We start from the raw sequence: 16,012 nt of genomic DNA, 5'->3' as shown, positions 1-16,012 counted from the left end.
TATGGAATCTGTCAAATGTTTTGTTTATACTTTTTACGAGATAGTCTTTTAATCTGGCGTTATCAAAACCTTCGGGTACGAGTCGCAGAGACTTTGTCCAAGTTGTTGCACTGCTTTTTAATTTGAACCATTCCGCTGTAAATTCCAGCAGACCGTTTTCTACGGCCATTATACCATCTAATTCTAAATATGTACATGTTAGTTGCCAAAGTTTAAAGTCTCCTACGAAGCTACTCAAGTCGCCCATAACAACCTGTCTGTCACACCCCCCCAATTTGTAAATAGACTAGTTTCAGTCTATTTTGTCAAGGGACGTTACTCTTCGTGCGCATGCGCAATAGGAATGCGAAATACCTCTATTGAATTGTTATACTTCAATAGGTTATTCTATTGACCATCCAGCTGACAATTTGTAATATTCTCAAGGCATTATGTCCCTATAGTATACTATAGCAAAAATTAAAAAACACTACAACATCTTTTTCACTATTAGGGCTGCATTTGATAATTGAAATCAGACATGAGACATTACATATATTTTATTGTTTACCGGTATGTAACATTATTTATTATCCATACACCTGAGAGTTTTTTCTCTCACTTTTTGGTAACTTTATACCGATGTGTTACAGGTTCGTAGATTAATCAAACTTACTGTTAGTGTTCATTTTCACGGGTTGAAACTAAGGTCTGTGACTTTAATTTGGTACCCTGGGCCCATATTTTCGAAGCAATCTTAGAGCTACGAAATCGTACAAACATTGTTTACTAGGACGTCAAAACAGTACATGTCATACATGTAGCTTACAATAGTTTTACGATTTCGTAGTGCTAAGATTGCTCTGAAAATATGGGCCCTGCACACTATTTAACAATTTTACATTTCAGTATACTGTGTACATATAATGGTGGTAATCGATTACTGTTATGATTAATTTCCTCCGACACATCCTATCCTCTTGGGTACCTTCTGTATTTATTCAGAGGTGTTCGTTTTTTCCATGGCCTGCATAGTGCTGCACTGAAGGTATCAGATGCAGTCAAGATTATTCCAGGCTTTGTTTACATTAATGACAGTTTTCATACACAATTGTGAAGACTGGTTCCTCTATTCAAGCTCATGCTGCACAAACTTTGCTTGGAAAATGATTGCATGTTTACAAAGATATCCACGGAGTCTGTTTGTAGGACAGCGAATGTGAAACACAGTGCAGCTTACATGTAGCTATGTATACACAGTGGTGCCTCAGTGTGTATGATGCTCTTGTCTGTGGATTTTTATTCCATGAGGTGTGTGTACCATGTGTGAAGCAGTCCTTTTTATTTCCACATTTTTCGCAAGACTGGAGTAAAGGAGAATGCCTCACTTCAATCCACTTGTGATTCTAAATTGAACAGACCTTTGTTTCCTAGAAGTGCTTGTGTGTTTTTCAGTATGAAAACTCAAGGGGAAGACTGAAGGCTGATGAAATTATGTGGTGTGTGTATGTATATACATATATATAGGAATGGAATGTTTTATGATACCTCAACTCATGATTGTAGCAATATAGCTGGAATCCAACAGGTATCAAATACATGGTAGTATGCAGTGTCATGCTACAGGGTCGAGAGTAGTGGAGAAGAAATCTGAAGCTACCATCTTGACAAGGTATCTTTTATGTGAATTTTCCATTCCTTTTAACATACCAATCATAGAGCATTGGTTAGAACTGAAAATATCCAGTGGATTCACCAAGAGAAAATTTTGATTCAGTGGATTCACCATGTGGGCTTGATCCTCCAACCTGCTATACCTCAAACAAGTGCACTAGCTACCACTGAGCTACAACCTGCTTCTGGTGTACAATGTGTGTAATGCAATTGTATTTATAGCTACATGCGAGATTTTTTTTCTTATCAAAAACTTGGCATGAGTTATATTGGGCAATATGTGCAAACGTGTGAGTCAGTATTGATTCAGTAATTTACTTTGATGGTGCACTCCATCAAAGACTATTGATAAACCAACACAACAGTCTCCCATGGTACTGGCCATCTTCTAGACCCGGGAACCACTGTGGACTTTACAGTAACTAACATTGTGGGAGTTGATGAGGAGAAGAATTCTCTGGGTCACACTATTTGCGGTGTGACTGTAGTAAAACACTCGCAGGATGAGGATTATACTGATGGAAACTGCCTGGAAAGTACAGTGGTGTGGAATTACTTTGTTAGCAAATAATGATCTTTTAAAACTTAAAACCTGTCTTGCATGTGAGATTGAGTTGTCTTGCTGTGTTCTGCGGAAATGGACAGTAGCATGCCTGTAATGGAAGAGGAGAATGGTGTTGGTAAGGTTTTGTCAAATTGTCATGGAAGTGGCTCTGAATTTATTTTACATGTGTGTTATTTGTTGTAGAAAATTGTAATGTTGCTTGTCATAACTTATATGTACATATTAGCTATGGCTTAGGAAATGGAAAGCAAAAAAAATGGACATTGGGAGGGAAAAAGAAGGGGCAAAAAAAGAAGAGTTTTACTATGAAAATAAACCAAAAAGAATCTTTGGCTAAGAACCATACAGTCTTTTTTGTCTTTTTTCTTTTTTCATATTATTGCAATCATATTTACATAATTTAAATGTCCATTACAGTTCACAAGGGGTGTGATATGTTTTTAGGAGATTTGGGGTTCATAAAGATATTTTAATCTTAATGGTCAAAAACTTGATTTCTTGTTAAAATAGTCATATTTGTGGTGATTGTTTTCTTTCAGATGCCCTTTAACCCCAATTCCATATTTGGGGCTGTTTAGGAATATTTTGTATACCCACAACCCAGGGCTAGCGCTGTCGTTCGCCAAAGTCACCAATTGTGGTGTAAATAAGCGCTATTTGCATGTCCGTGAGGCCAGTCTACTATTCAGTAGTGTACTGCCAGCTGCTTGTCGTAAAGTTAAAAAACGCGATTAAATAAAATTGAATACTGTTTAAAGGAATGCTAAAGCAAGGCTTATGGACTGGTGTGCATATTCAACGATACATAATGTATATTATTGCTTAATATCAACAAGTATAATCGTATAGTTAATTAATAAAACGGTTAAATGTGACGGCTATTATATATAACGGGCACAGCCAGTTTGTACCATCCCAGTGAATACGCCCTCTGGTGAGCTGGTGGTTACGTAATACCTAACGTGTCACATCAGGAATTAGGAATTAGTCTTCGAACTGAAGAAATAAAACAGACTTGATTTTTGCGGATGCATCGCAATGTTCTGTAATGATATCTATCCCAGTAACACAGCAACGTGTATATGTGGTTTATTTTTCAATACAAAATAAACCACCATTGTCAAAGTGTTGAAATAACTGTATTATATTTTGTATATAAATTAACCCACTTACTGAAATAATAGTCGGACTGTTTTCTTGCTTAATTGGTCTTTTCTTTCCGTGGCCTGTACCAGGTGATTGGCAGGTGTATATTTAGACGGTCCCTAGACACTGTCTACACACACGAAAAAGATGTGCCTCTTTTATTAAGATCACAGGGTATTGTGTGATAACCTCAAATCGTAATGGACTTTACCAGCTTTATTACTGTAAGTAATTCTGTAAAACCCTTGATTAAGTAGACTTTCCCATCTAAAATCTAAAACTGACCAATTACGTAGTCCCAGAGAAAAGAAAATGATCACTTGGGTATCGTGAGTGGTCGTTTTTGCTCGAACGTATCCTACCAATAGGCCTAATAATATGCATTTTTTCTTTGGATTTTTTAAAAGAAAAAAATACTACAACTCCATTTCATTATATTGATGTTAAATATTTAGTTAAATAGTTTATTATACTATCAAGTCATTTATGTTGTTTTACAAGTCAGGTTGATGAAAGCGAAGCGCCTTGTCGTAAATTAGAGCATTTGTTTACACTGTGCATAATAGAGAAGTTGGACCTGAGCTGACGTCACTTCGCCCCAAGCTATACCACCGGACGTGACAAAAACGAGACAAAATGGCTGTCCCCAGTTAGCAGGAATAATCATGTTTTTTTATTAATTCAAAAATTACGCATTTTTCATTTCTTAAAGTGTCAGTATGTGTTGGTGGTCCGAGTATGCATCTTTCCAACACATAAGGCTCTTGTTGGAGTTTAGTAGGAGTTTAGTCTACCTTTAAGACACGTTACATTGTTGATTCTAAATGTTTGATTACTAGTGACAACAAGTTTTAAATTTTATTAGTCGTGTTTTGTTGTACCAGTTAATGTTGTAAATCTAAGTCACGTGATTGAGTTCATTTCCACGAAGTTGGTAAATTGGTGAGGAATACATACTGTTTCTCACTTATATACAATCATTATTAGTTTAACCTTTCTACGTTTACAGATTATATTTCATGCATATAAAATGGTGAAATTATAATTCATATCTGCTATATCTACTGATATAATATAAATGCCAACATGATACATCCCTCTGCCCCTTGCACAGAAATACAACTCTCAAAACCGGCGTGAAACTGAATGAGCATTTTTCCATTTGAGAAACAGTCGCAAGCCAGTGTTTTGATAGCTATAACATATAAAGACATTTCCTTTGTCTTTATTTTGGGTGACTGGCAATATTCTTGTTGAGCTGGACACCAAAACAATTATGAACAGTATTCAGTAATAAATCAGACAGGTAAGTTAGGAGGGTAGTTACAAAACGAGGTCATGGGCCATGATGGGGTAGGGTATGATCAAGAGTTACGCATTTTAAAAATATGTATATATATATATATACTCTTTTTTTTTCATCAAATAAAACAACCAGTATGGTCATTTTGTTTCTAAAACAATTATAATTTTTCTATTATATATACAATAATATATCTTTTTATTACCAAAGAGAAGTGGGTGGGAGACAATTGTTACATAACTTTAGAGGGGTGAGTATTGTCAGCATTACAAAACGTAATGGGACAGAGTTAAAAAAAAAATCAGAATTTATGTTATGTAATTGTTGAAGTCTCCATAATTGGACATTTATAAACTCCTTTTGTCATTTTAAATTTATTTTGGTATCATCATCATATTTTTTAAAAATTGTAATAAAAACAAAAGGGCATTGGGTCCTGTTCTGGACTACATTTATTCCAGCATTTTACACACATATTTCGAAAGATACTGAATGATATAACTTGTTAGGTTATTAAATATGTAAATATACTTAGTCAGGTGAATCTTTTTGGGGAACATATATATTGGATCAAATTTCAATTGCTTCTTTCAAATTACAGAAAAACATACAATTTATATTATCTGATGCATACAAAAATTAAAACTGCCTCTTTTGTGATATATGGTGCACTGACTTCAATGAGCCCATCGACGGGGATCGACCCTAGACTGACCGCACATCATACAAGCTCTTTACCACTGGGCTACGGCCAGCCCTATAGACATCAGCAGACATTTCATTATTAGATTAGTAAAAATAGATCCCCTAAAATAGTGTCATACAAGATGTAAACTGAATAATAAGTACATTTCAGCATGTACTATATTATCATAAAGAACAAGATTAAAAACTAAATATTTTAACTGAAATGCCAAAATGTAATTGGTGAATACGTATTTAGATTGGCGAATACGTATTTAGATTGGCGAAAGAAATTAAAGATTGGCGAATATTTTGGCAAACAAAATTAGCCACCCAGGGCTAGCTCTGCACAACCTACAGAATACATTTTATTTCAACTATATAATATGATATACATATATATGTGCATATATGAAACAAGATGTAGCAGACCCACTAGGCACAAAATTACAGTATCTTCCGTCTTCCCTGTATGATCAGTTCTAGAACAACTTTACCTTTTTTCCCCCTTCTTCTCTTTTTTCTTGGTCTGTCCATTTTTGATTGTTGTTTTTATCTGTCCCGGTGTCCTACAACTGGTATATCAAAAGCTGTGTTCAAATGTACGTGTTGTCCTTTCTGTAGGAAAGTATTTATAAAAGGCTAGTGGAAAAATGTAGCAAGTTTCTTCTGAAGACCGGTACATGTCAGAATTACCAAATGTTTGACTTCCAATAGCTGATGATTAATAAATCAATTGATGTGCTCTTAAGGTGGTGTTAAACAATATTTCTAATGTCCCTGATTAACGAAAGTTAAGATCAACATATGTGAGACATAGTACTACAAAGCAGATATTAAACAAAAATATACAATGATATTGGTACAAATTCAAAGTAAAATATTTAAAATACAGGATTTGACACTTAAAATATATGTTAAACATAATTATATTTATACTACAGTAGGATGTGGGAAAATAAAGAGGGCACAGAAGAAAAATTTATGGGGGTGCAGCAGAACGTGAAAGGGGTGCAGCAGAACGTGAAAGGGGTGCAGCAGAATGTGAAGGGTGTGTGTGACAAAATGCAATAGCGGGGTGGCCTGCCCTGCTTAAATGGAGAAGCAAGAACACTGTTTTATGTGTGTACATGTTTATCTTTTATATTTAAAACAATATTTAACTGGATACATACTGTTTCATGTATTCAATTTGCACTACATCACAATTTAAACAGTCAGCTGAGATACAATACTGAGAAATTAAACTCTGCTAGCTTGAGGTACAATATACTTGGTATTTAATACTTTTGTATCCAATCCTATATACAGTCAATTTAAGCCTGTCCAAGCCCATATTTTTATAATTAAGTGGATTAACTGTACATTAAAAAGAATTAGTATATTGTAACGCAAAACGATACTTTCAACATTTAAAATAATTGTTACGAATCTGATATTCTTAACTTTGAAGCACTTAACTGTATAAACTGCACTTGTATTTCCAAACTACATGTACATTGCGCCCAGTTTTGTGTCACTTTAAGCCTTTCATGTGTTTTATGGGTTTTTTGTTTTTTTCTCTTGTATGGAAATGATATGTGTGGAGGAGTGTTACTGTGTGTGAGACAGTGTAAAACTATGCTACCTGTGGTTGCTGTAACTCATAGTAGGAGGTCACAGTGGGCGCCCCAGGCTCCTCTCTCGTGGAATACATCATGGAGTATATGCACATCGTCGTAATACTCAAGTATTGTCAAGTGTATAGGGACACAAACAGGTTGTTTTAATACGTAACATGGATACCTGACTTCAGGTACACACCGTTGCATTCCTTACTGATGGATGTATGGGTGAATGGACAAACGGACAGTCATCTTGAGCATCTTCGGTGTATAGCCAGTCATCTGAGATTCATTTATATCACAGCTAATCCACCTGTCACCTGCCAGTGTTTTACATTGTTGTACACATGTATTTTGCTTTCTTTTTACCCTGTCAAATGACAGCATACTGTTTACATTTTTGGAGGTTGTAGAATATGTTTTGATATTGGTCACAGACCGTGGTTTTGTTTACCATCTGTGCTATTACTCTTGACTGAATAAAGTGATTTGGATTTGGATAAATGTCTTTTATAGACCGTTACAGTTACAAACGTGATGGATGTAAAATGTAAATGAATTGAAGATTTTTTGCCAAGTAATGTTTCGGTGTTGATCAACTTGATGCTGACCTGTTTTAATAACACGCTTCAGTTGTTCTGTGGGTTTAGTTTTAACAAAAACACTTCATGCTCATTTGTTGTACTGCTTCAGTTTTGTTCAACATTGGCTGGTCACCTGCATGTACATGTGTGTAAAGATACCAGCGAATTATACGTTGTCTTATATGTAGTATAACTGCATTAAATTTGTGACACAGCTAGACATGGATTTTGACTTTGACCAAGAGGTTGAAGCTTCTTTGATGGGTATGTTTTTAATATAATACTAATACTAATACTTTTTGGCATTATTCTATATTCTGTGGCATATGTACATATAGGATTTTTTAAAATGAAATTTGAGATAGATTGTGTGAATTTTTGTAATGTTGGTTTGTCAATCCTCTTTTTTTTTTTTAATTCACCTCGGATAAAATGTGGACTACATTAGTATGTGTATCAGTTTTGTACCTGCATGTAAATATAATAACTATACATACATGTGTCAGGTGTTTTGCTCTGTAGCTCTCATACATGTATGTCTATCCTTAAAAATAGAAAGTCTGTAGATTGTTGATTTGTTTTTGTTTGTTTTTATTTTAAAACATACAAAACCTTTGTTTGTATCTAAAACATTTCTTTTGAAATTTAGATAATTTACAGTATACATGTACATACTCTGTACATGTAATCCCCCAACCCTGCATAAAACCCCCAACAAAACCCCAACAACCCGTTTAAACTCAAAACAAACAAAACAAACAAACAACAAAAACCCACCCAAAGAATATTGAAATAGTTTTAATGAGGTCCAAGCATAAATTTTACAAATAAAGGTAAAACAACTATTGAAATTTAAACACTTAACAAAAAACTGTCCTGGCTGTTACAACTTACATTTCTACATGTTTAATTCTTATGACCACTTTTAACTATAAGATATATACAGTGTTGGGGTGTCGTTAATCATAAATTCATTCAGAATCCATGTATATACACCAATAAGCAAGTTAGATCTTAATCACTGTCAATCAGTTGTTGCACTTCACAATCAGATTATTGTTAAACATGAACATGTTAAGCAGGTAGACAACGCAGGTGTACAGCGTTTGTGTCTAAAACACTTGCACATCACAATGTAAATGAAACATGTGAAACATGTGTTTTCCGTTTCCACCGGCTGGCAGCTTGCACACACTGTTTATAGTGTTTATCCTGCCTCACAGGATGAATTATTCCTCATTTCCAGCTAATGTGCTGGGTAAACATGGCCACCTCACTGCATCGGATGTATTTTCTGTACCGAGCACAGCACCATTTACATTAAGTCCTGTCAGATTTACTAAATACAGATCGCCAAACTGGAGCCACGTCTATAATGAGATAATGTTTTCAATGCCGATGAGTGTGAAGGGTGATAGACTGCATGTGTATTAGTAGCTGGAGCATCCCTTCAGTCCCAACGAACCATGCAACCTCAAAATTAGTGCACAATTTGGTGTAGAGTATACGGCCATGCACTACACTGTGCTGGTTTTCACCAGCCTCAGTGGTATAGTGGTTAAGTTAACGGACATACTGCTGATAGGTACTTGTTTGCACCCCCACCCCACCCCCAAAGTACTGGCTCCTACCCAGAGAGAGTTTTAACAACTCAGTAGGTAGGTGTAAAGCCAACACAACCAACTTCTCTAACACTAACCACTAACCCACTGTCCTGGACAGACAGTCCAGGTAGCCGAGGACAGCGTGCTAGAACCTTAATTATATGTAAACACAAACATATACATGTAGCTATAAATGAATAAATGAAGGAATAGTCTGGTTTCAGTGTCACTGTCCCAGGGTTGTGCCTAAACACTTTGATTTTTAAGCAATTTTTTAATTTATTTTTTAATTATAGTGTTTGTGATTGATGTACATTCAAAAACTGTTATTCACAACAAAATGTTAAGTTTTGGGCAAAAAGAGTGACTTGGTTGAAAGTGTCAGGAAATAACATGGAGTGGTGAGTGGCCAGGCCAAGCGTCACCTGATAACTAGCTTCAGCAAGGTAGTCGCTAATTCATGAGTGTTAAGGCTGTTGCCTACCAAGTTCACAAATAGATCCTGGCTGCGACCCACAGTGAAGTTTTATGGCTCTCTGGGGAGGAATAAGACCATTCACAAGACTTTGTTTTTACTAAGTACTGAAAACTATCTACATGTATATATACTATATATCAATATAGCAATATCCGTTAATTTGCTAGATTTTAGGGTTCGTAATTTTACCTTACGTACCCTCTGGAAAAAAGAAAAAAGTAAAATCCCACTGTAAAAAAGATAATTTTATCTACAATAGTGTACAAAGTACATTTACCAAATACAAACTTGTACACATTTGCAATGTTGTTGGTTTTGGTGTTTGTTTTGGGTTGTTGTTTTTTTTTTGTTTTTTTTTACATATTTAACAAATGAAGAGGGTTGGAAACAATAGTTTTTTTATGACCACCACCATTGGATTAAGTTATTTGAGCAGCCCACAAAATATATTTGAAGGTACAAAATGTAACATGTTCCAAGCATTAAAATAAATTTGGTAATTATGCATGTTGTCCAGAAACTAACAGATTTTCAGCATTGTTTGATTATGCTATTATCTTGGTGCATGTAGTATGGTATTAACCAAATTACAAGATTTTGCCATTTCAGGCATTGAATGTTGAGATAGTTTTTAGGATTCCACCAGAATTGTTAAGTAATGCTATGCTCAGACTGTCAGCTGGTACAACAAAGTTGGCCAACTCAACCGTTGTGTTGTAATTTCACCAACTGCTGATTTATGATGGGTTGTAAAAGTCATATATGACGAACATTGAGTTGTAAGAGCATTTAGACTAGCAACTGTATAGTCGTAGAAGTTGTGAGAGCAGAAAATTGGCCAACTTTGTTGTGGCAGTTGGTAGTGTGAGCCAAGCGTTATGCATCCAACCCAAAAAGCTTGGGATCCTGATTGATTTGCAGCCTTCATTATACACACGTGTTGCTATGTTTGAAAACTGTGACAAAATTTGTCATCCATGTTTTCCCCATTTTTAATTGCTTTGTGATAATGTGATGCATTTTTTTCTGTTTTTCAGAGTTGCACACTATGTCCATGAGACTAGTGTCCAGCGGAAGTTACAATGTGCGGGCATCAGAAATGGCGCACATGCAGGATCGTCAGCCAAAATCGGTTACATGTATCGTGCATTTTCTTGACAACAGTTTGCAGGATTTCGAAATAGATGTAAGATTCTTTTTAAGAAGAAATTTTAATGTCGTAAGACTTAAAGTTTATTGAAAGACATATACATAGTGAAACGTATTGAAACACCTGCCTTCTTGAAGGAAAGGAATTCTTATTTACAGGGTAATTAAAGGCATTCTTTAAGATACCCACTCAGGTAGTTGTTAAACACAAGTTTGACTGTACAGTGTACATGATGACTTTATATTCTTTTGATTTTTTTGGAAAGAAAGGAATATTTAATGACACCCCAGCACATTTTGAACTACTTTTTGTGTCTAACATAAGTTTATTTTGATGAGAGAATGTTGTGGATAGAAAACCTGCAGCCGTCAAATAGTTTACTACTGACAAAGCAGCAAGTGATATTTTATATACACTTTCTCATAGACAGGACAGTACATTCCACAGCCTTTCTTACCACCCATAAGGTAGTGGTTGGACAAAAAAGGGGGAATCAATCCTGCAACCCATTGCACCTCATGCTAGCATTCTACCACTGAGCTAGATCCCACCACGTAAATTTAGATGTTAACATGCATAAAATGTGCTGGGGTGTCGTTAAGCAATTTTTTTTCCTCCCATTAATTTTGTAAATTGCAGTATACTGATGCTTTATACAGTAATGATACACTCCAATAATATTTAAATATGTTTAAGTATCTGATACTAATGTTTTAGATTTCAGTTAATAGATTATCTGCCATACTGTGTTTCAGTACAATTTTGTATCATACCTTACACTTGTTATTTCAGAAACGTGCTAAGTCCCAGGTATTGTTGGACCGAGTGTTTGAGCATTTAGAATTGGTGGAAAAGGATTACTTTGGCCTGCAGTATGTCGATGCTCCTCCTGGGGATGATGCATTGGTGAGTGTTTTTGTTTTTTTTACCTCTTCTCATCGTCCCTTTTTAGTCCACTACCGGTTCAACCAAAGGCAACTACAGGTTTCTTCTCCATCCTTCTGTCTGTCCATCTGTCTGTCCGTTTGTCTGTCTGTCTGTCCATCAATCTGTTCTACATGTAGTTTTTTCCATACTTTGTTTTTGCAATGCCTCAAGATAATGAGCTGAAATTTTGTGTACATAGCTTTATCATGTACTGGTACAGATCAGGTGTGATTTTCATGGCAATTTACCCATTTTGCTCTTAAACTTAAGAGATACGGAAATTTGTCTGGTTTAATAGGGGACATGTATTGCTTTAGCATGACTCTAGGAATGTTTGTTTAAACATAGCTAATTGAGCTGAGTTGTAGTGAATATTTTAAAAATGACTCGCCTACCCCATATTTGTCTTCATTAAGAAGTAAAATAAAATCAAGTCACGTTTCATAATCTATCTTTTAATTATAATAGTAAACAAACTTCAGGGAATATTTTGTTTTCATTAGCAACAGAACTTTGTAAATTAATTGAAAATTGATTGCCAACTACTATTTAATGTTTTTGAATTATATAGTGATCTCTGAAACTTGCATAGCAAATCGTGATGAATATTTAACAAAATGGTTCCTCACAGTTACAATAAACTAAATGGTTTGCCTATGCAAATGCTATTTATTCATTTAGTGAAACGCCTTTAAACCGGATCCTCTGTGAACCAGAATTCCCTTATTTTTACAGTCCTTTTTTAAATATCAAAAAGGAACACAACCTCTGTAAATAGGATGCACCTTAAATCTAGACGTTTTACTTTGTATCATGAGTGTCCAGTTTAGAGGGTTTCACTGTACATTCAGTCTCTTTCAGTAAATAAAGAATTTGCATTAATACATGCATGTGTTCATGTGCATGTGCATAGTACCATGGATTTATATTTTTATTTGACACCTGTGGCTGTTGCTTTGAACAGGATTTGACATGTTACATAGGACTGGATATTTTCAATTAACTTCAAAAACATTTTTTTTAAAGTTAGACATTTTAGAATAATAACTGATTGAATAGGTTGGAATGCAATTCAAGCAAATTAGATTCTAGTGACTACAATTCATGAATGACTGCATCTGATGGATATGAAACCAGTCAGTGATTTGATTACCAGAAATGTTGATTCATGAGCATTGCAGATACTTTCATGTTTGAATACCTATCATAATGAAAATATTGGTTTAAATTTATTTATTTAAATAAATAATATATAAAATAAAAATTGGGAATTTTTACATTCATTTTGTGACTTTGGAACACAAAAACTCAGACATAGCCTTTAGGGAATTGTGTTAAATATTGGAGTAATAAAACCCAGGATATACCAAGCCTAGTTACGCTATACAATATTATTAATATTTTTTAAAGTGTATAAATACATACTCTACTGTAACCAAATAAAGAGCAATGTTTGTGGTATTCAGTGTTTCCTCAGAGATTTTGTTCAGAGGGTTGGCAAAATAGTTAAACATAGACTGAGTCCCCAAAGTGGGTGGGGGCATACTCCCCTTAAATTGCTTTTAGATGCATTCTGGAGTACATTTGGGTGTCATATACTCTTATAGAAAGATATATTTTAAGATATCTTTCAGTAATAATGTTTATTATTATTATTTGTAAAATGTCAAAACTTTGATCAGTTATAATTTCAAATGGAAGTACGGAATTATTTGACTAAACAAAGCACATAATATGTACTATGGAATTATTAATTGTCATTTATTTTTTGAACTGCAATCCAGCACTTCTAGAATTTCCCCCCCCCCCCAAAAAAAAATCCACTAACCATGAGATCAGTGGGGGGTTTTAAAATTCATTAGCCATGTTTTAAAATTTACTAGTCCTACTTCTGTATGTGCATAAGAGGTTCTAGAAATTTAAAAAATTCAACCTTGAAATTGGAACTTCTTTTTTTTTAAATGTAGGTGCATTGTTGTTAAATTTGAGTTATTTTAATATTAAATGATAGATTAGATGATTAAAAAAGAATATCATGCAAGTCTTGCAAATTTAATTATGTAATGTTAAAAAAAAATAATATATATTTACATTGTTAAGTTCAAAAACACAAATGGTGACGTGCAACCTTGAAAATTACTGGTGGTCATTTTCATTGTGTTACAGTAACAACTGCATTGTGTTACAGTAACAAGTGTTTGGGTACCAGTTAGTGGAAAATGGTGGCAAAATCTCTGGAAACATTACTTGTTTACCATTTAACTTGGACTTGACATCAGTAGGTTATTCATTTCCGGGATGGGACATAGATTACTGGTGTTGATATATATAGGTAGTACTAAACCAAATAACTTCCGGCTGGGTCAAAGTTCGAGGTGCACCCAACTTTTGATAGAGAAGTGAACACCACAAGTCCTGTGATTGGTTATAAATGTGAGTGTGTTGGTTGTAAAAAATAATAGTTTCATCTGGGTAAAAAAAAAAATGCAATTTTATTTCATCTAGTACCAATGTGTCAAGTAGCCTTGTGCTTGAAACATGTATGGGGTACCTGTAAAAAAAAAGTACTCAAATTTTGTGCGGAACTAGGGTAGTCATAAACGCTACCCGTTATTTTGGAAACGAGCAGTTTGATCCCCAATTTTTTCTGATTTACTTTAAGTGTGAGGGGTGGTAGTATTTATATCCGTGGCGTTTATGTCGATTGATATGCTGCAGGTAGGAGGTTTAGCCACATATGTTACTATTGTTGTCTATGGGATTTGATTTGGTAGTATACACCCTATAAAGAAATCGAAAGAATTGACTTATAGAATAGATCTTTATTCCTACAATCGTGCTGGGACAATTTTTCTTGTTTTCATATGATCATCATCATGGTGGTTGAATTTCTCTTCTTCCCCACTGGCCACTCCTTATTAGTTTTTGCATTTAAAAATTCTATCAGCGAATTGATCACAGAGGTAAGTCCCTTTTTTAATGGTTACAATTTTTACGGTCCCGGTAAAGAAATTAATGGGGTCGGTGCGGGGTCCAGCCAGCCCCTAGTGGAAATACTGAGTTTTGATAGATGGAGATTTTTTATTTGGAGTTTTTAGCTTTGTAATTGAATATACTTTGCTGTTGTAAGTCACTAGAAAAGCCTGGTTAAACTTACACTGTAAGAATACAGATAGCTACTGGGAGGTCACTTGCTAATATATGCCTGTGCATCGGTTTCTTTATTGTTCGCCAATAATTAGTGCATGCAAAATCATCTAATTGAATGCCATACTGAATTCAAGTAACCAAGCATTCCAGTAGCTGCGTGTACTTGTACTGTGTGATGATCTAATGTTACTAAATTATTCATTTTTGCCTTGCCTAGAATGAAAGTCACAAAATGCAGGATACGCATGTAGGTATTAAGTTACCCAGAGAGACACTGACTAATTTTGTATGGAGGTCTATGATACATTTTTATCCTTTGCTGTCATTCTAAAGAAGTAGATTAACTACATTTGGTACACTCACAGGCTGTGGATAAAGGAAGATGAGTAGATACCTGTATATAAAAGGTTATGATCTTGTGCTAAATACATGTAGGCGATATGAAGTTTTTTTTTTTAATCTTGTGGTAAATATATAAAGGTAATTAATATGCAAACAAGGTTATAATCTTGTGGCAAATACTAGTATGTAGGTGTTCTTCAAACAAATTGTGATCTTGTGGTAAATACAGACATATAGGTGATATATTATACAAAAGGTTTTCATCTTGCAGCAAATACAATGTAGGTGATATGCATACAAATTTATGATCTTGTGGTGAATACCATGTGGGTGATACTATTTATGCAAAAGGTTTGCTTTGTATAACAACACCACTAAAGCACATTGATAAATTAATTAAAGGAAAGGACAATTAAGGCATTTGGCCTGGTATGCATATTCAACGATATATAATGCACATTATTGCTTAATATCAACAAGTATAATCGTATAGTTAATTAATAAAACGGTTAAATGTAACGGCTATTATATATAACAGGCGCAGCCATTTTGTACCATCCCAGTGAATACGCTCTCTGGCGAGCTGGTGGTTACTTAATACCTAACGTGTCACGTCAGGAATTAGTCTTCGAACTGAAGAAACAAAACATACCTGATTTTTATGAATGCATCGCAATGTTCTGTAATAATAGTCATCCCAGTAAGCCAACAACAATTATATATTATTTTTCAATACAAAATAAACTACCATTGTCATAGTGTTGAAATAACTGTATTATGGTTTTACATAAATTAATCCATGTACTGAAATAATAATCGGAA

The 16,012-nt window shown here is 34.6% G+C and overlaps 2 protein-coding genes across 5 annotated transcripts in view; one reads left to right on the top strand and one right to left on the bottom strand.

Moving 5' to 3' along the window:
* LOC121381671 (natural resistance-associated macrophage protein 2-like) overlaps window positions 1–7,047 on the bottom strand; it is a 63,432-nt gene extending 56,385 nt beyond the window's left edge. Inside the window, exons 1-2 of the mRNA XM_041511016.1 lie at window positions 6,979–7,047; window positions 2,081–2,182 (exon numbers count right to left, since the gene is read on the bottom strand). Coding sequence (XP_041366950.1) covers window positions 2,081–2,182; window positions 6,979–7,047 — 171 coding nt within the window. The remainder of the gene's footprint in view (window positions 1–2,080; window positions 2,183–6,978) is intronic.
* The window catches only part of LOC121381869 (tyrosine-protein phosphatase non-receptor type 4-like), a 159,381-nt gene that overhangs the window by 30,055 nt on the left and 113,314 nt on the right, over window positions 1–16,012 (top strand). For all 4 annotated transcript variants that reach the window (XM_041511254.1, XM_041511253.1, XM_041511255.1 and 1 more), the window contains exons 2-3: window positions 10,659–10,807; window positions 11,564–11,677. In XM_041511254.1, coding sequence (XP_041367188.1) covers window positions 10,670–10,807; window positions 11,564–11,677 — 252 coding nt within the window. In that variant the 5' untranslated portion in view covers window positions 10,659–10,669. The remainder of the gene's footprint in view (window positions 1–10,658; window positions 10,808–11,563; window positions 11,678–16,012) is intronic.

This window comes from Gigantopelta aegis, chromosome 9 (genome assembly GCF_016097555.1).
Source record: "Gigantopelta aegis isolate Gae_Host chromosome 9, Gae_host_genome, whole genome shotgun sequence".
Lineage (NCBI taxonomy): Eukaryota > Metazoa > Mollusca > Gastropoda > Neomphalida > Peltospiridae > Gigantopelta > Gigantopelta aegis.
The sequence above is the reverse complement of the archived record's forward strand: the minus strand, read 5'-3'. Positions and strand labels throughout refer to the sequence as shown.